This window comes from Chiloscyllium plagiosum, unplaced genomic scaffold (genome assembly GCF_037043375.1).
Source record: "Chiloscyllium plagiosum isolate Xiang-an unplaced genomic scaffold, Cpla_swu_hap1 HiC_scaffold_19, whole genome shotgun sequence".
Lineage (NCBI taxonomy): Eukaryota > Metazoa > Chordata > Chondrichthyes > Orectolobiformes > Hemiscylliidae > Chiloscyllium > Chiloscyllium plagiosum.
Genome location: NW_028270157.1, coordinates 70,378,619 through 70,401,524, shown reverse-complemented (window position 1 = coordinate 70,401,524; position 22,906 = coordinate 70,378,619). Strand labels below are relative to the sequence as shown.

General features: G+C 44.9%; 1 protein-coding gene across 1 annotated transcript in view; it reads left to right on the top strand.

The window, feature by feature from the left end:
* tmem178bb (transmembrane protein 178Bb) overlaps nucleotides 1–20,749 on the top strand; it is a 399,864-nt gene extending 379,115 nt beyond the window's left edge. The window contains exon 4 of the mRNA XM_087997524.1: nucleotides 19,986–20,749. Within this exon, the coding sequence (XP_087853650.1) occupies nucleotides 19,986–20,236 (251 nt within the window). The 3' untranslated portion in view covers nucleotides 20,237–20,749. The remainder of the gene's footprint in view (nucleotides 1–19,985) is intronic.
* The last annotated feature ends 2,157 nt before the right edge of the window (nucleotides 20,750–22,906 follow it).

Below are 22,906 nucleotides of genomic sequence, written 5' to 3'. Positions count from 1 at the left end.
CCCATGTCACTCACTCACTCGCAGCGTGCTAAACATCTTCTTGGCCACTCTGTCTATATGTGACACAAACTTCGAAGAATTATGTACCTGGGTCTCTCTGTTTCCCTTTCCCCTTCAGCCACCAATGATTCCAACATTACTTTGACTCCACTCTCCAGCTTATCCCCCACTCAGAACTGCTCCTGCAGATCATCTGCACTCGAATCAACCTGTAACTCCCTCAGAGTCTCTTATGCTTCATGGAGGTCACACTGACTACTATAGACCTGGAATGCTGCTCCCCAGCCGACACAGCCTTGTTGATTCTTGCCATGAGATGCTCTTGTGTTCTGAAATGTTCAGCTTTTTCAGTTGCTGACTGTTTGCCTGTGCAATCTTACTCAAACTGTGATTAAAGAATCTTGGGATCTCCACATCTGCAAGTGTTTGCTGTTGTGGCTAAATGGAGTCAATACTGTTGCTACCATGTCATAAGATCTGCATCAGCAGTCGTCAGCTCACCATGTTGTATTGAGCTGATCATGTTGTATTGAGCTCACCATGTTGTATTGAGCTGATCATGTTGTATTGAGCTGATCATGTTGTATTGAGCTCACCATGTTGTATTGAGCTGATCATGTTGTATTGAGCTGATCATGTTGTATTGAGCTCACCATGTTGTATTGAGCTGATCATGTTGTATTGAGCTCACCATGTTGTATTGAGCTGATCATGTTGTATTGAGCTCACCATGTTGTATTGAGCTCACCATGTTGTATTGAGCTATCTGGTAGATTTGCTGCCACTGTCCTCTTTCCTAGTATGGCCAGTTGTGGAAGAGAGCACCACCTAGTGGTGTAATGAGAAGCCTTTAACAAGGTGCATTTTAGATTAGATTCGATTACTTGCAGTGTGGAAACAGGCCCTTTGGCCCAACAGGTCCACACCGACCCTCCGAAGAGCAACCCACCCAGATCCATTCACCCCTTCGCCTAACACTACGGGCAATTTAGCATGGCCAATTCACCTAACTTGCACATTTTTTGGACTGTGGGAGGAAACCGGAGCACCCGGAGGAAACCCACGCAGACACGGGGAAAATGTACAAACTCCACACAGTCAGTTGCCTGAGGTGGGAATTGAACCCGGGTCTCTGGTGCATGATAGCACCATGTCCAAGTTACATTGTCATGACAGACACCATTATAGAAGCTGCTAGGAACACTTTGATGTTAGGTCCTCCTCAAGGTCCAAAGTATGATTCCTTACAACATTGTCTTATGGGAAGGTTAGTGTCCTCCTTTGCATTAACTCTTATATCGTTATGCAGCACAACATAATCATAATGGCAAGAATAGCCTCTTCATTGCTGTGTAATTCTTTAATTCTAACTGGATTTCCTTCATTCATTATGTTAAAGCAAATCCGCTTACCTACAGATAGTCAAACAAAATCCCATCACACTTTCGATTTATTCACTCATGGGATGAGGGTGTCATTGGCTGGGCCAGTATTTATTGCCTGCCACTAGTTGCCCTTGAAGAGGTGGTGGTGAGCTGCCTCCTTGAACCACTGCAATCCACCTGCTGTAGGCTGACCCAAAATTAAGGAAAGTATTCTAGCACTTTGACCCAGTGACATTAAAAGAACGTCGATATATTTCCAAGTCAGGATAGTGAGAGGCTGAGGGGGGAGCCCACAGGTGACAGTGTTTGAAGTGACAGGTATTCACTATCTTGACCAAAGGTAAGGTCAAATCAGCTTTCCTGGATTTTCATCCCACTGCTGTTAATGGGATGCTGCTAAACATGAATTACCTGGGTATGCCCACTGCACTTTCTGAGTGATTCAGATGCTGTTTCAATACAGACGTTTCTTTCTAAGGCATGAAGTGGTGACATGTAACGTAGATCAGAATCACTCCTACCCACCTCCTCCTGCCTTCACCTTCAGCTGGAGCAGTCGACAAAATGTCTGGCTTTACGCATAGAATGGTGAAGAGCAAAGAGAGAGAGAGAAAATCAGAACTCTCTGGAACTGCAAAGATTAAAAATAAATCATTGAAGATTATAACAATGTCCAATTTGGTAAATTAGTAGTCCAGATGGATCCATCCAAGTGAAGCAAATCCTCTGCATTTGTTGGTTACAGCTGTCTCCTTTCACTGCGTGGCCCCTTCAAAATTGGTGCGCAGTCCATGTTCAAACACAGCAAGATCTGAACAATATTCACTTTCTCCTAATAAGTAGCAAGTAACACCAACACCACATAAATGCCAGGCATCTCCAATAAGAGACAATCAAACCATTGCCCCTTGAGATTCAATGGTGTTACCATCACTGAATCCCCCCACTATCAACATCCTGGGGGTTATTGTTTACTAGATACACAACTGAAGTCATTATTGAAATACAGCAGCTACAAGAGCAGGTCAGAGGCTAGGAATACTGTGGCAAGTAACTCACCCACAGATTCCCCAAAGCCTGTCCGTCATCTAGACAGCACAGCTCAGGATTGCGATGGAAATCTCCTTGCCTTTCTAGGTGGGTGCAGTTCCAACAACGCTCAAGAAGCTCAATCCCATCCAAGTCAAAGCAGCCCATTTTATTGACATAGCATTCACAAGCATCAACTCCCTCCATCACAGACACTCAATAGCAGCAGCGTGTACTGCCTACAAGACCGCAGAAATTCACCAAAGATCCTTAGAGAGCACTTTCCAAATTCACAACTAATTCCAGCTGGAAGAACAAAGGCAGTAGATATGTGGGAACACCATCTGCTGCAAGTTCCCCTCCAAGCCACTCACCATCCTAACTTGGAATTAGATCACCATTCCTTCGCTGTTGCCAGGTCAAACTCCTGGAATTCCCTCCCTAAGGGCATCATGGGTCAACCCACAGCAGGTGGACTGTAGCAGTTCAAGAAGGCAGCTCACCATCACCTTCTCAAGGCCAGCTAGGGAGGGGCAGTAAATGCTGGCCCAGTCAGCGATGTGAATATCCCACGAGTGAATAAAAAAGTCTTTGAGCATTACGAAGGGAATGTTGCTTGTGTCTAACCTGGTTTCTCTCTGTGTCCCCAGTCCCTGGTAGCTGTATGCCTGGTCTCTGTATTCCTGTTATTCTGGTTATTCTGAAAGCTCTTCAATTCAATCTCATCTGTTCCGCTCAATCCTTCCATTTGGGCCTGACCAGTGCTCCACGCAATAACAATTTACCTCTCCTTCCATTTCTCATTCTCTGTAACTTCACATCCTTTGCATTTTCTTGACACGTTCAGACTTGGCTCAGTGCCTGGATGGTTTAATATACTGGGAGACAGATTGCTTTCTTTATCCAACTTCATCAGTACTTTCACATGAATCCAATATTCCTCCCCCTCATTGTATATTTCTAAACGTATAACCTTTCATTTAACCTGCACTTGTCAAATACTGACCTGCTGTATGTTCCCTTGGATTATTTAATAGCACAGCATAGAAACAGTTACATTCTACATGTAACTCTGTGCTGTCCCTGTCCTGGGAGTGTTTGATGGGGACAGTGTAGAGGGAGCATTATTCTCTATCTAATCCCATGCTGTCCCTGTCTGGAAGTGTTTGATGTGGACATCATAGATGGGGCTTTATTCTGTATCTAGCCCGTGCTGTCCCTATCCTGGAAATGTTTGAAGGGGACAGTGTTGAAAGAGCTTTCTGTTTGTTTTTAGTTGAAAAGAGTAGAAGTAGCTTTATTCTGTCTTAGAGTCATACAATTTGCACTGACCAGACATCCCAATCTGACCTCAGCCCATTTGCCAGCATTTGATCCATATTCTTCGACACCCATCCTATTCATATACCCATCCAAATGTTTTTTAGATGTTGTAATTCTACCAGCTTTCATCACGTCCTCTGGCAGCTCATTCCATACACACACCACCCACTGTGTGAAAAAGTTAGCCCTCAGGTCCTTTTTAAATCTTTCCCTTCTCACTTTAAACCTGTGCAGTCTAGTTTTGGACTCCCCTATCTTGGGAATAAGACAGTGGCTGTTTACCCTATACATGACCTTCATCGTTTTATAAACCTCTATAAAGTCACCCCTCAGTCTCCGATGCTCCAGGGAAACTAGCCCCAATCTATTCAGCCTCTCCCTCTAGGTCAAATCCTCCAACTCCAGCAACATCCTTGTAAATCTTCTCTGAACCTTTTCAAGTTTAACAACATCCTTTCTATGAAAGAGCCCCGAGATTGTTTGGTGGGGACAGTGTAGAGAGAGGTTTAGATTAGATTAGATTACTTTACAGTGTGGAAACAGGCCCTTCGGCCCAACAAGTCCACACCGACCCGCCGAAGCGAAACCCACCCATACCCCTACATTTACCCCTTACCTAACACTATGGGCAATTTAGTATGGCCAATTCACCTGACCCTGCACATCTTTGTGACTGTGGGAGGAAACCGGAGCACCCGGAGGAAACCCACGCAGACACAGGGAGAACGTGCAAACTCCACACAGTCAGTCGCCTGAGGCGGGAATTGAACCCGGATCTCTGGCGCTGTGAGGCAGCAGTGCTAACCACTGTGCCACCGTGCCGCCCACTCTGTCCCTGTCCTAAACGTCACTGTTTGATGAGGATAGGGTAGAGGTAGTATTACTGTCAGTTTAGGAATGATGAGAGAACTTCACTTCCAGATTAAAAGAATAGAGAAAATTTTAATCTATGCCTAATCCTGTGCTGTATCTGTCCTGGGAATGTCTGATGGGGACATTGTGGGTAGTTATTTAATTAAATTTCTAACCCCATACTGAACATGGCCTGGGCATTTGAAAAGTGTAGTGGAGGGGAAGCTTTCCTTTGTATCTGCCTGCATGCTCTGACTATTTGATGGGGACAGTGTTAAAAGAGCTTTCACTTTAGAAGAGATTTATTCTGTATCTCATCCTGTGCTTTATTTTATTCATTCATGGGATCTGGGCATCACTAGCTAGAGCAGCATTTATTGCCCATTCCTAATTGCCCAGAGGACAGTTAAGAGTCAACCACATTGCTGTGGGTCTGGAGTTACATGTAGACCAGACCAAGTAAGGATGGTGGTTTCCTTCTCTAAAGGACATTAGTGAACCAAGTGGCTTTTTCCAACAATTGACAATGGCTTCAGGCATCATCAGACTCTTAATTCCAGATTTTTATTGAATACATATTTTACCATCTACTGTGGCAGGATTTGAACATGGGTGCCCAGAACATAAAGTAAGTCTCATAGAATCCCTACAGTGTGGAAACAGGCCCTTCGGCCCAACAAGTCCACACCGACCCTCCAAAGAGTAACACACCCAGACCCATTCCCCTGACTAATGCACCTAACCTACACACCCCTGAACATGATGGGCAATTTAGCGTGGGCCAATTCACCTAAACTGCACATGTTTGGACTGTGGGAGAAAACCGGAGCACCCAGAGAAAATCCATACAGACACAGGGAGAATGTGCAAACTCCACACAGACACCTGCCCAAGGGGGGAGTCGAACCCACGTCCCTGGCGTTGTGAGGTAGCAATGCTAACTACTGAGCCACCGTGCCACCCAAAAGGCTGACTGCACCTGGTATTCCCAGGCAGTCTCCCATCCAATTACTAACCATGCCTAAGCCTGCTTAACTTCTTGAGATCAGACATTTTCAGACTAACATGGCCACCTCTAGATTAGCAGTCCTACTGGGCCATGACCTCCACCTGCCAGTGTCGAGGGAACTTTACTTTCAGTTTAAAAGAGTCAAGAGACATTTACTTTCTGAAAGAGTAGACGAAGCAGTACTTTCATTTTAAAAGAGAAGTGGAACATTTGTATCTAACACGATGCTGTACCTATCCTGGAAATGCTTGATGGGATGGTGTAGAGGGAACTTTACTTCCGGTTTAAAAGTGTAGACGGAACCATATTCTGCACCAAACTCTTGTGGTCCTTGCCTTGGAACTGTTTGATGGGGACTGCGTAGAGGAAGCTTTGCTCAGTATCTAACTCCATGCTATCCCTGTTCTGGGAGTATCAGTTGGGGACAGTGGAGAGATAGCTTTACATTTGGTTTAAAAGAGTACAGGGAGCTTTACTTTTGCTTCAAAAAGGTAGGGGGACTTTACTCTGTGTCTAACCCAGTCCCGTGTGGGTCCTGGGAGTATGTGATACCTGTATTCTGTACTGTCCAATTTTAAAACACAATGCCTAAAGTATAAAAGCAGGCTTGTATTTTAAAGATGCTCGTTTTCTTTTGCATGCGTCTCATTAATATCATTAATATCATTAATTTCCTGAAGAAGGGCCTGTGCCCGAAACGTCGAATCTCCTGTTCCCTGGATGCTGCCTGACCTGCTGTGCTGTTCCAGCAATAAAGTTTCAACTCTCATTAATATCAGAAATACCCAGACTTATCGAGAACAACTCAAACTGTTTTCTAACAATAAGAGATGGTAAATGTCCTCACAGTCTGTGGGATACAAGCTGCCTGAGTGGATGAAGGGGAGGAATATGAAGAAGCTTTGGATTGTCAGTAAGCCCAAGCAGTGTAATAGCAAAGTAAAGTACGTGCTAGGGTATAGGTGCACCCTGAGATGTGATGCGAAAACTCTGGAATGCCCCTTGTAGTTGCAGCCACCCAACATGTGAGGGCAGTGAAGATGAGGATCCCAGGACAGCTGAATGTATAAGACCATAGCTGGGGAAAGGATGGGGTTATTGAACCCGTGAGCAGTCTGCAATTATGAGAAAGACACTTATGGGGCCTGTGTTATCTCAAGCCTCATGTTTGCAAGGTGTATGCATGTGCAAGTCAACTTGTTTTACTATGAGTTTTGGTCTACCATGCAAACAGCAGAGTGAAACTGTTTATTGAGCTGTGGGAGTCCTTTCCTTCCTTGGTGGCTGAACGTTGGGAGATGTTGTTCAATTAACAGACACAACACTTAGCTGAAATATTTTCTCCTAAAGTTGGTCCATGGGGTTATAATAGAGTTGCCATAGTGACATTTCTGTGTTAGATGGCACATTGTTGGGAGTGGAAGTTTACAGCAAAACCCATTAACCAATTAAATGGGGAGCAGGGGGATGAGTTGACTTTCATTTTGCATCTGACATGGGTTTATGTGAGGAGAAAGCAGTGTGAGGATTGCTAAATATCACTCAGCAGAGATAGAGTCCCGACAGCATGAAAACAGGCCCTTCGGCCCAACAAGTCCACACTAACCCTCCGAAGAGTAACCCACCAAGACCCATTCCCCTACATTTCCCCTGACTAATGTACCTAAGCTACACATCCCTGAACACTATGGGCAATTTAGCACGGCCAATCCACCCTAACCTGCACATCTTTGGATTATGGGAGGAAACCCGCACAGAGAATGTGCAAACTCCATGCAGACAATTGCCCAAGGCTGGAATCGAACCTAGGTCCCTGGTGCTATGAGGCAGCAATGCTAACCACTGAGCCACCAAACCACTGTTCACTGCTGAATTCAGCATATGTCCAACTTTTAGAAATGTAACTGGCAGCAGGGGACTGAAGATCTACTGTCCAACCTACATGCCCCTGGGATATCAGTCACCTTCTGCTTCATAAAAGCTAAAGCATAGACTTTGGCAAATACATGTGTGCCAGTTGAATTACAGAAGTGAATATTCATATTTTTTTTCTCAATTTGTTCATTCTTAAGCTGTGCATATTGCTAGAATGCAGTATTTAGTGTTGGTTCATTGAAAAAGTTAACATGATGGTGAGCTGCATTCTTGAATCGCTGCAGCCCATGTGTAAGTTGATCCATAATGCCATTAGAGAGGGAATTCCAGGATTTTGACCCAGCAACAGTGAAGGAACAGCAATATATTTTCAAGTCTGGATGGTGAGGAGCTTGTAGGGGAACTTGTGATACCTTGTATCTGCTGCCCTTGTCCTTCTAGATGGTAGTAACCATGGGTTGAGAAAATGCTGTTTACATTGCTACGTAGTACACGCTGCTGCCACTGTGTGAGGTGATGGAGGGAGTGAACATTGAATGTGGTGGACAGGGTGACAATAAAGCAGACTGCTTTGTTCAGGATGATGTTGAATGAATCTGAGGTAGAGTTAGACAACCTGTGCAATTAGAGTTGACGCATAGTTTCATTGCTTCACCTACACTATCTGCTCTGAAAAATGTCTCCTGCAATTAAACAGTAACTTCCCTTACATTCCTGCAAGCACTTTTTTGTTCTGGACAGAATCTAAGGTGCAAAGCAGCCTGGACAATATGCATTTCTTAAATCATGCAGTGGATAAAGCAATTTCTGGAGTGCAGAGGATTATGGGTGTTATTGCCACCATTACTGGGAATATTAGATCTATGTACCAGGTCACTGATGGCAAGGATGTGTGGGACAGGTGAATTGAAGCCATACAATGGAACCTTCTGGAATCGGCAACCTGAATTCTGCACTGAGTAAACACCAGATGAAAAGAGATCGGACCGGAATGAGACCATTCAGCACATCAAGTCTACTGCACCATTCATAAGACTGTGGCTGACCTTCTACCTCAATGCAAATTTCCTGCCCTCTCCCCATTTCCCTTCTATCTCAATGCAAATTTCCTGCCCACTGCCCATCTCCCTTCTGCCTCAATGCAAATTTCCTGCCCTCTCCCCATCTCCCTTCTACCTCAATGCAAATTTCCTGCCCACTCCCCATTTCCCTTCTACCTCAATGCAAATTTCCTGCCCACTTCCCATCTCCCTTCTACCTCAATGCAAATTTCCTGCCCACTCCCCATTTCCCTTCTACCTCAATGCAAATTTCCTGCCCACTCCCCATCTCCCTTCTACCTCAATGCAAATTTCCTGCCCACTCCCCATTTCCCTTCTACCTCAATGCAAATTTCCTGCCCACTCCCCATCTCCCTTCTACCTCAATGCAAATTTCCTGCCCACTCCCCATTTCCCTTCTACCTCAATGCAAATTTCCTGCCCACTTCCCATCTCCCTTCTACCTCAATGCAAATTTCCTGCCCACTGTCCATATCCCTTGAGAGACAACAACAACCTCTCCTGAAGATCATGGAGATGTGTGGGGATAGGTTTCAGCATCCTGTGTGGATCCTTTCCAAAGCCACTGTGTCTGCAAAAATCAACAATGAGGCCACTCCATGATGAGTGGAAATTTGAAGAGTGATACTGAAAGGCTGGCACAATGTTTGGGGCTGTACCCCACAACAGGAAGCACCATCACGAGGAGAAGGGTGACTCCAACGTTTTCCTGGTGTACAGATTTAACATGGACAGTGAAATAACTGGATCTCTTTCCACTGACAATACTTCCAGAATGTCCCTTTGACTGAAGATTTGTGTTCCTACAAAATGGCACCTTGCAAGGATGTAGCTACACAGCAAGTCTCTGAATATATCCAGAGGATGCTATGAATGTGCCACATGTGAGACGTGATTTGAGAATTCAGGTCTACAATGTCTAGACAAGTTTTGGGAATAGGTAGTGAGTGCACATGGTAGTTTGTGCTTAGGACCCCTCTAACGTTTTACCTAAAAGCTAAGCATAGATATAAGAGAGAGGTGATGGACCAGTAGTATTTTTGCTAGACTATTTAGTCTAGAAACTCAGGGACCCGGGTTCAAATCCCACCACAGCAGATGGTGGTATTTGAATCCAATAAAACATCTAATTAAGAGCCTAATGATGAGCATAAACCAATTTTGATTGTCAGGAAAAACCATCTGGTTGTAAATGTTCTTCAGGGAAGGAAGGCTGCCATCCTCACCGAAATGTGACTCCAGATCCACAGAAATGTGGTTGACCCTCAACTACCCTCTGAAAAGCTTAGCAAGCCACTCAATTGTATCAATCGCTACAAAAGCTCAACAAAGAAATTAAACCAAATGCATCTCTTGGCATCGACCCAGGCACCTGAAAAGACATTGGCAGAAACAACACTGTCAACCCTGCGAAATCCTCCTTACTAACATCGAGGGGCCTAGTGCCAACATTAGGAGAGCTGTCTCACAGACTAGTCAAGCAACAATCTGACATAGTCATAATCACATAATCATACCTTACAGACAATGTCCCATCTGATGAAACAGTATTTCTCCAGGGTGATCAATGCTTTGAGGAAGCGCTGAAGGTGTCTAGGGCTCAAAGTGTACTCTGGTGGAGGGGGAGGGGGTGCGGATTTTAATGTCCACCAGCAAGAGTGGCTAGGCAGCAGCACTAGTGTTTGAGTTAGTCTAGCTGCTAGACTGGGTCTGTGGCAGGTGGTGAGGGAACTAACAAGAAGGAAAAACATACTTGACCTTATCCTTCTAGTATGCTGGCTGCAGATACATCTGTCCATGACAGCATCAGAAAGATCAACCACTGCACAGTCCTTGTGGCGGTGAAGTCCTACCTTCACATTGAAAATAACATCCATCATGTTGTGTGGCACTATCGCCGTGCTAAATGGGAAAGACTTTGAACAGATCTAGCAACTCAAAACTGGGCAACCATGGAGGTGCTGCGACCAACAACAGCAGCAGGCTTGTATTTCAGCATCTCATGGCCCAGCGTATATCCCATTCAACCGTTACCATTGAGCTGGGGATCAACCCAGGTTCAATAGAGAGTGCAGGAGGGCATGCCAGGAACAGTGCAAGGCATACCTGAAGATGAGGTGTCAACCTGGTGAAGCTACCAATCAGGATTACTTGCATACCAAACAGCATAAACAGCAAGTGATAGACAGAGCTAAGCGATCCCATAATAAATGGATCAGATCGAAGTTCTATAGTCATAACACATCCAGTCATAAATGGTGGTGGACAGCTAAACAACTCACTGGAGGAAGTGGTTCCACAAATATCCCCATCCTCAATGATGGGAGAGTCCAACAAATAAGTGGAAAATATAAGGCTGAAGCAGTGGAGAGGGACATTGGACCCACATACCTGTCCCTCCTGTGTGGTTATGTCCAGGTCTGAGTGTTTTTGGAGAAGGAGCCTGCAGTGTCATTTGAAAGTTTCAGACCTTTCACGATTGATGGGCACCGCAGGGGCTGGTACGCATCATCACCACTCAAAAATTACATTATAATTTAAAGTTAAGAAGTTTGTTTTGAAATGTAATTACCCTATTATAATATCCCTTAAAGGCTGTCAAACCTTAATTTGGTTTGATCTGGCTCTTTCGTTAATTTGAAATAGAACATAGAACATAGAACTGTACAGCACAGAACAGGCCCTTCAGCACACGATGTTGTGCCGACAATTGATCCTCATGTGAGGTAAACCTAATGTACAAACTCTCAAATTTCTGTGACCATATGCATGTCCAGGAGTCTCTTAAATGTCCCCAATGACCCTGCTTCCACAACTGCTGCTGGCAACGCATTCCATGCTCTCACAACTCTCTGTGTAAAGAACCCGCCTCTGACATCCCATCTATACTTTCCGCCAAACAGCTTAAAACTATGACCCCTTGTGTTAACAATTTCTGCCCTGGGAAATAGTCTCTGGCTATCAACTCTATCTATACCTCTCATTACTTTGTACACCTCAATTAGGTCCCCTCTCTTCCTTCTTTTTTCCAATGAAAAAAGTCCGAGCTCAGTCAACCTCTCTTCGTAAGATAAGCCCTCCAGTCCAAGCAGCATCCTGGTAAACCTCCTCTGAACCCTCTCCAAAGCATCCACATCTTTCCTATAATAGGGCGACCAGAACTGGACACAATATTCCAAGTGCGGTCCAATCAAAGTTTTATAGAGCTGCAACAAGATCTCATGGCTCTTAAACTCAATCCCCCTGTTAATGAAAGCCAAAACACCATATGCTTTCTTAAAAGCCCTGTCCACCTGGGTGGCAATTTTAAGGCAGTTTTACCTGCACACCAAGATCCCTCTGTTCCTCCACACTGCCAAGAATCCTGTCTTTAATCCTGTACTCAACTTTCAAGCTCGACTTTCCAAAATGCATCACCTCGCATTTATCCAGGTTGAACTCCATCTGCCTTCCAAACTATCTGCTCGAAGGAGGTTCCAGTCAATATTGGGAAAGTTAAAGTCACCCATTACAACAACCCTACTACATTCATACTTTTCCAAAATCTGCAGACCTATGCTTTCTTCAATCTCCCTGCTGCTATTGGGTGGCCTGTAGTAAACCCCTAATAAGGTGACTGCTCCCTTACTGTTCCTAATTTCCACCCATACTGACTCAGTAGGCAGACCCTCCTTGACAATGGAAGCTTCTGTAGCTGTGATACCCTCTCTGATTAGCAGTGCTACACCCCCTCGTCTTTTCCCCTCCTCCCTATTCTTTTTAAATGTCCTAAACCCTGGAACATCCAGCAACCATTCCTGCCCCTGAGAAACCAGGGCAATGAGCCGGGGCAGGTATCAGATCTTGTGGTGGGAGAGCATTTTGGTGATAGTGACCACAACTGCCTCACATTCTACATAGCTATGGAGAAGGAGAGGATTAGGCAAAATGGGAGGATATTTAATTGGGGACGAGGAAACTATGACATGAGTTAGGAAGCATGGATTGGGAGCAATTGTTCCATGGTAAAGGCACTATAGACATGTGGAGACTGTTTAAGGAACAGTTGTTGCAAGTGGTGAATAAATATGTCCCTCTGAGACAGGCAAGAAGGGGTAAGATAAAGGAACCTTGGATGATGAGAGCGGTGGAGCTTCTCATCAAAAGGAAAAAGGTAGCTTACATAAGGTGGAGGAAGCTAGGGTCAAGCTCAGCTCTACAGGATTACAGGCAGGCAAGGAAGGAGCTTAAAAATGGTCTGAGGAGAGCCAGGAGGGGGCACGAGAAAGGCTTGGCAGAACGGATTAGGGACAACACAAAGGCATTTTACACTTATGTGAGGAATAAGAGAATGGTCAAAGAAAGAGTAGGGCTGATCAGGGATAGCATAGGGAATTTGTATGTGGATTCTGAGGAGGTAGGGGAAGCCCTAAATGAGTTTTTTGCTTCTGTCTTTACGAATGACATGAACTTTGTAGTGAATGAAACCTTTGAAGAGCAGGTGTGCATACTGAAATGGATAGAGATAGAGGAAGCTGATGTGCTGAAAATTTTGTCAAACATTAAGATTGACAAGTCGCCAGGCCCGGACCAGATTTGTCCTCGGCTGCTTTGGGAAACGAGAAATGCAATTGCTTCGCCACTTGCGAAGATCTTTTCATCCTCGCTCTCCACTGGAGTTGTACCTGAGGACTGGAGAGAGGCAAATGTAATTCCTCTCTTCAAGAAAGGGAATAGGGAAATCCCCGGCAATTACAGACCAGTAAGTCTCACGTCTGTCGTCTGCAAGGTGTTAGAAAGGATTCTGAGGGATAGGATTTATGACCATCTGGAAGAGCATGGCTTGATTAAATACAGTCAACACAGCTTTGTGAGGGGCAGGTCATGACTCACAAACCTTATCAAGTTCTTTGAGGATGTGATTAGAAAAGTTGATGAGGGTCGAGCTGTGGATATGGTGTATATGGACTTTAGCAAGGCATTTGATAAGGTTCCCCATGGTAGGCTCATTCAGAAGGTCAGGAGGAATGGGATTCAGGGGAACTTAGCTGTCTGGATACAGAATTGGCTGGCCAACAGAAAACAGCGAGTGGTAGTAGAAGGAAAATATTCTGCCTGGAGATCAGTGGTGAGTGGTGTTCCACAGGGCTCTGTCCTTGGGCCTCTATTGTTTGTAATTTTTATTAATGACTTGGATGAGGGGATTGAAGGATGGGTCAGCAAGTTTGCAGATGACACAAAGGTTGGAGGTGTCGTTGACAGTATAGAGGGCTGTTGTAGGCTGGAGCGGCACATTGACAGGATGCAGAGATGGGCTGAGAGGTGGCAGATGGAGTTCAACCTGGATAAATGCAAGGTGATGCATTTTGGAAGGTCGAATTTGAAAGCTGAGTACAGGATTAAGGATAGGATTCTTGGTAGTGTGGAGGAACAGAGGGATCTTGTAGTGCAGATACATAGATCCCTTAAAATGGCCACCCAGGTGGACAGGGTTGTTAAGAAAGCATTTGGTGTTTTGGCTTTCATTAACAGGGGTATTGAGTTTAAGAGTCGTGAGATCTTGTTGCAGCTCTATAAAACTTTGGTTAGACCGCACTTGGAATACTGCGTCCAGTTTTGGTCGCCCTATTATAAGAAAGATGTGGATGCTTTGGAGCAGGTTCAGAGGAGGTTTACCAGGCTGCTGCCTGGACTGGAGGACTTATCTTATAAGGAGAGGTTGACTGAGCTCGGACTTTTTTCATTGGAGAAAAGGAGGAGAAGAGGGGACCTAATTGAGGTATACAAGGTAATGAGAGGCATAGATAGAGTCAATAGCCAGAGACTATTTCCCAGGGCAGAAATGACTAACACGAGGGGTCATAGTTTTAAGCTGGTTGGAGGAAAGTATAGATGGGATGTCAGAGGTGGGTTCTTTACACAGAGAGTTGTGAGAGCATGGAATACGTTGCCAGCAGCAGTTGTGGAGGCAGGATCATTGGGGACATTTAAGAGACTCCTCGACATACATATGGTCACAGAAATTTGAGGGTGCATACATGAGGATCAGTGGTCGGCACAACATCATGGGCTGAAGGGCCTGTTCTGTGCTGAACTGTTCTATGTTCTATGTTCTATGTTCTAAACCCAAGTCTCTGTTATGGCCACAACATCATAGCACCAGGTACTGATCCATGCTCTAAGCTCATCACTTTTATTCCTGATACTCCTTGCATTAAAGCAAACACACTTTAACCGATCCCTTGGTTCTTTTTCAGGAAATTCCTTCCCACTGGATGTGCTACCTCTAGGTAATAGGCATAAGAGCAACAACATAGCCGTTTTCTCATAACTACTTCAGAAAATTGGAAAAAAAAAGTACAGGAGAGTGATGGAGTAGGGAACTGGGCAAATAGGTGGCAAGTGCAGTTCAACATATGAAAGGTTGAATGTGTCAACAAAGAGATCTGATCTTTATTCCTCTAAACTCCAGAGACTATTGGCCTAAACTGCTTAATCCCTCTTCATAAGACAAGCCCCTCATTTCTGAAATCAATCTATTGAAGTGCCTCCAGTAAAACTATATCCCTCGTCAAGTAAGGGAACCAAAGATGAATGCAATACTCCAAGCGTGATCTCACTAATGCCGTGTACAGTTGCAGCAACACTTCCCTAGTTTAACACTCTATTTCTTTCACAAGTTGAAAAGCACCTATTAAGCTGAAAGAGAAAGTGAGGATTGCAGATGCTGGCGATCAGAGTTTAAAAATGTGTTGCTGGAAAAGCGCAGCAGGTCAGGCAGCATCAAAGGAGAAGGCGAATCGACGTTTCAGGAATGAGGAGGGTGTGCCAAGCAGGCTAAGATAAAAGATAGGGAGGAGGGACTTGGGGGAGGGGCGTTGGGAATACCTCCACACACATCATTTACTGCATCCGCTGCACTCAATGTGGCCTCCTATACATTGGGGAGACAGGTCGCCTACTTGCGGATCATTTCAGAGAACACCTCTGGGACACCCGGACCAACCAACCCAACCGCCCCGTGGCTGAACCATTTAATTCCCCCTCCAAGGACATGCAGGTCCTTGGCCTCCTCCATCGCCAGACCATGGCAACATGACGCCTGGAGGAAGAGCGACTCATCTTCTGCCGAGGAACCCTCCAACCACAAGGGATGAATGCAGATTTTCTCCAGCTTCCTCATTTCCCCTCCCCCCACCTTTTCTCAGTCCCAACCCTCAGACTCAGCACCGCCTTCTTGATAAGCAATCTTCTTCCCGACCTCTCCGCCTCCACCCCCTCTCCAGCCTATCACCCTCACCTTAACCTCCTTCCACCTATCGCATTCCCAACGCCCCTCCCTCCAAGTCCCTCCTCCCTCCCTTCTATCTTAGCCTGCTTGGCACACCCTCCTCATTCCTGAAGAAGGGCTTATGCCCGAAACGTCGATTCTCCTTCTCCTTTGATGCTGCCTGACCTGCTGCGCTTTTCCAGCAACACATTTTTAAGCTATTAAGCCTAAAGGCCAAGAAAGCAAGAATTCATGACTCTGCATCAATCCACACGGCAGGACAATTACTTGTTGAACAAATGTCTTTCTGAATCTCATTCACTCAGAAGAAGAAACTGTTTGGTAATAGCTGAGCTTCCTCTGGCCAATTTATACGTTGTAAATCTGACTATGCCACTTTGAAGTCTTTGGTGGCATTTTAAAACGAAAGCTATTTAAGTGTGCGCCAATTAAACATTTTATTACTTTCAAATGCCATCCATTTACCAACCTATTCTGTCAGCAAGTAATGAGAGAAATTTATTTCGAGTGTATAATTTAACAATCCCTCACCTCCCTTGCGAATCAGTGCGTTTGAACTATAGGGCAGACTATCCAAACAGCCTGCATCAAATAATCCACTTCAAACTGAGGTAAAAGCCAATATCATCAACATTACGACTCAGCATGCGTTTGTGTTTCCACCACAGCTTATTCTCATGTTCTGTTCTGTTCAAGTATCCACTCATGGTGAGTGCTGAATAATCTCTAACATATTCAGGTAACTCGAGACAACCTCTTGTCGAGAGAGGGCAACGTAAGCTGATGTCGGGAATTCAGTGAAATTCACATGTAAATGCAAAATTTACATCTAGTTTTCTGCAAAACTGAAAAACTCACTCAGTTATACATCAGCCATGGCTTGTGGGCACGAGCAGTGTTCACCAACATAGTGAAGGCTGCAGAACACTGGGGTACAGTACTAGTGGGGACAGGTCTGTCTATGTATAACACTGGGGTACAGTACTAGTGGGGACAGGTCTGTCTATGTAAAACACTGGGTACAGTACTGGTGGGGACAGGTCTGTCTGAGTATATCATTAGGGTACAGTACCGGTGGGGCCAGGTCTGTCACTGTATAACACTGGGGTACAGTACTGGTGGGGACAGGTCTGTCACTGTATAACACTGGGGTACAGTACCGGTGGGGACAGGTCTGTCACTATATAGCACTGTGGCACAATACTGGTGGGGACAGGTCTGTCTCTATATAACACTGGGATACAGTATTGGTGAGGACAGGTCTGTCTCTGTCTAACACTGGGGTACAGTACTGGTGGGGACAGGTCTGTCTCTGTATAACATTGGGGTACAGTACTGGTGGGGACAAGTCTGTCTCTGTAGAACACTGGGGCACAGAACTGGTGGGGACAGGTGTGTCACTGTATAACACTGGGGTACAGTACTGGTGGGGACAGGTGTGTCACTGTATAACACTGGGGTACAGTACTGGTGGATGATGGAAATGTGTTGCTGGAAAAGCGCAGCAGGTCAGGCAGCATGTAGGGAACAGGAGAATCGACGTTTCGGGCATTAGCCCTTCTTCAGGAATGTTGAAGAAGGGCTAATGCCCGAAACGTCGATTCTCCTGTTCCCTAGATGCTGCCTGACCTGCTGCGCTTTTCCAGCAACACATTTCCATCTCTGATCTCCAGCATCTGCAGACCTCACTTTCTCCTATACAGTACTAGTGGAGACAGCTCTGTCTCTATATAACACTGGGGTACAGTACCGGTGGGGACAGGTCTGTCACTGTATAACACTGGGGTACAGTACTGGTGGGGACAGGTCTGTGTCTGTATAACACTGGGGGACAGTACCGGTGGGGACAGGTCTGTCTCTGTATGACACTGGGGTACAGTACTGGTGGGGACAGGTCTGTCTCTGTATGACACTGGGGTACAGTACCGGTGGGGACAGGTCTGTCTCTGTATGACACTGGGGTACAGTACTGGTGGGGACAGGTCTGTCTCTATATAACACTGGGGTACAGTACTGGTGGAGATAGGTCTGTCTCTGTGTAACCCTGGCGGACAGTACTGGTGGGGACAGGTCTGTCTCTATATAACACTGGGGTACAGTACTGGTGGGGACAGATCTGTCTCTATATAACACTGGGGTACAGTACTGGTGGGGACAAGTCTGTCTCTGTATAACACTGGGTACAGTACTGGTGGGGACAGGTCTGTCTCTGTATAACACTGGGTACAGTACTGGTGGGGACAGGTCTGTCTCTGTATAACACTGGGGTACAGTACCGGTGCGGACAGGTCTGTCTATGTATAACACTGGGTACAGTACTGGTGGGGACAGATCTGTCTCTATATAACACTGGGGTACAGTACTGGTGGGGACAAGTCTGTCTCTGTATAACACTGGGTACAGTACTGGTGGGGACAGGTCTGTCTCTGTATAACACTGGGGTACAGTACCGGTGCGGACAGGTCTGTCTATGTATAACACTGGGATACAGTACTGGTGGGGACAGATCTGCCACTGTATAGCTCTGGGGTACTGGTCTGGTAGTGATACTATGTTCCACAAAACTACTGAATTTATAATTGCTGAAGATATGTCAGCATTGCTAGCCAACAGGAAGTCTGTAGAGTTTTTGTGTTCTTCACACTTTTATGTCATTTAAAGGGAAAACTCACATTGTCAGGAATGGGAGCCTGCAGTTTTTTGTGTGTGGTACCTCCTCTAACATGTTGACACAAAGTTCCTCGCAGATGGAAGTTTCAAAATCTCAGGAAGGAAACAGATTTGGTTGACTGGGAGACAGTGAATGAAGCCAGTCAATGTTAAGCCTGTGCTACCTTGCTGAGGCAGAAGTTAATGAACATGAAGATGTTACAAGTTCTTCCAGGAGTGAATGAAAGTCAGTATCTGGTTGTTGAACAAGCTTAAATGTGTAAAGTACCCAAGGGAATAGTAGGAAGCATTTCTACTTCTACTCTTAGGTGTTTTTACTTATTCTCCAGTGATGTCTTCTCATGATTGAACTCATTTCATGAGTTAAGGCTGTCTCGAGTGAGCTGTATTAGACTCCAAACCAGTCTGATAGCTGTTTCCCAAGAGGAGAGATTTCAGGAGGAGGGAGGGAGTGTGCAGAGTGAAGTCAAATGGAAATCTGGTAAAGCACAAAGGCTAAAAAGGGTAGTGATGACACTCTGGTTGGGATTGCAATCTGAATTAAATAATTCTGCGCCAGGTCAGTGCTGAATCTTAAAGTATCCCACTTCTGGAATGTCTTGTTGCTGCATTGATTTGATTTGATTCAATTTATTATTGTCATATGTAACGAGAGACAGTGAAAAGTTTTGTTTTGCATGATATCCAGACAAATCATACCTTGCGTAAGTACATCAGGGCAATCGAACAGAAAGCAGAATATATTGTTACAGATACAGAGAAGGTGCATTGAAAGATCAACTCTAATATATGAGGGATCTATTCATATGTCTGATAACAGTGGGGAAGAAGCTGGTTTGCAATCTGTTGGTACGTGTTTTCAAACATTTGTATTTTCTGGAAGGGATGGAAGAGAGTATAACTGGGGTGGGAGATTCTTTGATTATATTGGTTGCTATCCCGAGGCAGCGGGCAGTATAGATGGAGTCAGTGGATAGAGGGCTGGTTTATGTGATTATGACTCTCAGTAGTTTCTTGCAGTCTTCAGAAGAACAGTTGCCAAACCAAACTGTTGTGCATCCGGATAGGATGCTTTTTATCTGTAAAAATTGGTAGGAATCACTGTGGACATGGAGGAAGTGAGGACTGCAGATGCTAGAGATCAGAATCACAAAGTGTGGCGCTGGAAAAGCCCAGCCAGTCAGTCAGCATCCGAGGAGCGGCAATGTTTCGAGCATAAGCTCTTCATCAGGAATAAGAAGAGCTTATGCTCAAAACGTCGACTCTCCTGCTTCTCGGAGGCTGTGTGATTGGCTGTGTTTATCCAGCAACGCACTTTTTGACTGTCATTGTGGGCAGGCCCAATGTTCTTAGCCTCCTGAGGAAGTCGAGGCACTGGTGTGCTTTCTTGTCTGTAACGTCGACGTGGATGGACCAGCACCAGTCACTGTGTATTGTGTTTCCAAACCCCACGTCTTATTTTCTGGTTCTAATTGAATGCTCTGTTTGTGTGTGTGTTTGTTTTGCTGCAGGGACCTTTTGCATCATCTCACTGTGTACCTGCGTTGCTGGAATTAACTTTGAACTCTCCCGCTACCCGAGATACCTGTACGGTCTCCCCGACGACATCAGTCACGGCTACGGCTGGTCCATGTTCTGCGCCTGGGGAGGTCTCGGGTTGACACTCATCGCTGGTTTCTTCTGCACGTTGGCACCGTCCGTCCAAACCGTCCCCAGGACGAGCTACCCGAAATCGAGACCGGAAAATGGCACAGTATGCTAAGAGCTGGAAGGAGCAACCCAACACTGAGGGAGACCAGCCCAAGAGTGTTGCTCAATCGGTGCCTGGCTTGATGGACCTTTGATGGCACAAGCTGGACAGCAAACCCTGAGCAATGTATAATTCATGACTTATATGTTAGTCTTATTTCTTTCAATGAAGAAGAACTTTATGTATATGCTGTATCTATACTGTTACATTCAATGGAGATGATCAAAAGTCTGACATCTTTGTTGTGCTGATGAATAGTTTCGATTAGTCAGGTTCACCATGGTGGATATGTCCCAAACTTACCCTGCTGTAGTGTACAGATTTCTCTTCCATTAAAATCCAGAACTCTGTGTGTCGGGAATACTTTCACAGATCATTTTCATACTGACTTGTGTGTGTGTGCGCGTATGTATGTATGTGTGTGTATGCGTGAGTGTGCGTGTGTTTTATTATCAGTGTATCTTGTGAAACTGTAATTTATTTACTTCCCTGTGGAAATAAACTGTACTGGAATCTGAACTTGAACAGGGGCTGAAGTCTGCCTTGGTGACATACAATGATGTTCTTCACGCTGAGCTTTCTCTCTGCATTAAATTTCTCCATGTCTCCCAGTTGTTTGGAGGTATTGGTTTTGATTCACATTGTGCAACAGGTCAGGTCCCTTGTCCAGTTCCACAGTGTTGGATTTAGCAGGATAAGGTTCTCATTTACTCACAGAGCTGAATTTTAATTTTGTCTTGCCTACATACAATGACAGCTCTGTGCTGGTAATTATGTGCAACACCACTCTCCTGCCACTTTGTTTAATCTAACTCTTACACATTCTCCTATTCCTTTCTGCATCGTGTTTAGTAGAAGTCTCTTCCCCATCCCTATTCATTTTACCTTTTACACTCTGTTCTCTGCAGTGCACAAGCCTTGTGTCCAGGTCAGTTGGGGATTTTGTAATCTCCTGGATGATGGAATGATGTCAGAATGTCTAACTGCAACTGAACTGGAAAGCACTGCAGTATTAAATATTTGCCAATCACATAAAACAGTGAGAAACCATTATAAAGCAATAATAACAATTGTTTAATTATCTCAATGTTGTGTTCCATGCTCGTGTTCCCTAAGTTCTACACAATGATAATATCCATGGAATGCATGTTCAACAGATTTCTAGACAAGTGAAAACAATATCACTTCCAGACTGGATAGTCTGGTCCCTCCTCCACCTTCTCTCTTGGAATGAGAACAATTTGCATTCAGACAAGACCAAACATTTACAACCTTCTGTGGGATGCAATTCCTCCATATACCTGCTCAATCCCTTTATCCTGAGTCTATGCCTCCAGTCCTCATAGTAACATTCCTGCATGAAAATGTTCAAACAGTTCTTCACAGGTAAGTACTCACACGGCAAGACAAAGAGGGATGGTGAAGAACAGCGCCAAAGAAATACATTTTTTAATGGAGGGTTTGTGAAAAACGAGTGTAACTTTGAAAAACATGGATTTTTGTTTCGGAAAGAAATCAAAGGCAATCTGGGATAGATGGGGATATGAAATTCAGACGATCTCATTTAATGGTGGGGTAGGCTTGATGGTCAGAATGGCCTACGAATTGGCACATTCATAAACCAATGAGGACCCAAGGAAAATCCTGACCAGCTGCCTCATTTACCCGATTACTAGTGTTAAAAATCAAAAACGTCACGCATTTCACTCCCAAGGTTTATGTAGACGTCTAAGATCTCAGTCACAACTCTTTCTTTCAATAATACCACTCAGTTGTCAAAATTTGTGTTTTGATCTTCACTCAACTTAAGGTATAACACAACCAATTCATTTTCTCCTGCTGTCCATGGGTCATTCGATAAGACCTACTCTCAATTCAATTTATTAAGCCATTTCCCATGACACAATTACCCCCCAGAACAATCTCTCAGTCTCTGAATCTAAATCGCTCAGCACTCACAGCTTTTCTGTGGTGCAGTGCTTCCTGATTTCACTTGCCCAATGGGCTAGCTCTCATTTGAAGATTAGCCCTATTCCTCCTGACTTTTCCACAACTTCATTTCTGTCTATGACATCAAATCCTCTGAGCACCTCGATCAGTTAAGCCCTCACTTGTCTAATCTCAAGAGAATTCAGGCCACACAACTGAAACTTCTCATCACAGAGGAACCCTTTTAGTACCAATATCAATCTGATGAATCAGTGTCACTTTGCTTCAGAACTCAATGTATCCTTTCTAACGTTCAGGACCAAAAATTAACATCAACACTTCAGGTGGAATCTGGCCAAATCCCTGTATAACTGAGATCATTCCCTCCTCTTTATATATCTGTCCCATTGACACAGAGGTCAACATTTCACTTGTTGATTTTGTTTGCACATGTCCAGCAGCTTTAAATGGTTCCCGTACTTGAACTTTTATTGTTCCTCGACATTTCTCCCCATAGAGAAAATGATCAGATTTATCTGGGAGGGGCGGTGGCTCAGTGGTTAGCACTGCTGCCTCACCGCACCAGGAACCTGGGTTTGATTCCAACCTCGGGCGACTGTGTGGAGTTTGCACGTTCTCCCTGTGTCTGCGTGCGTTTCCTCCCACAATCCAAAGATGTGCTGGTCAGATGAATTGGCCGTGCTAGCATTCCCCGTAGTGTTAGGTGTGTTAGCCAAGGCTAAATATAGGGTA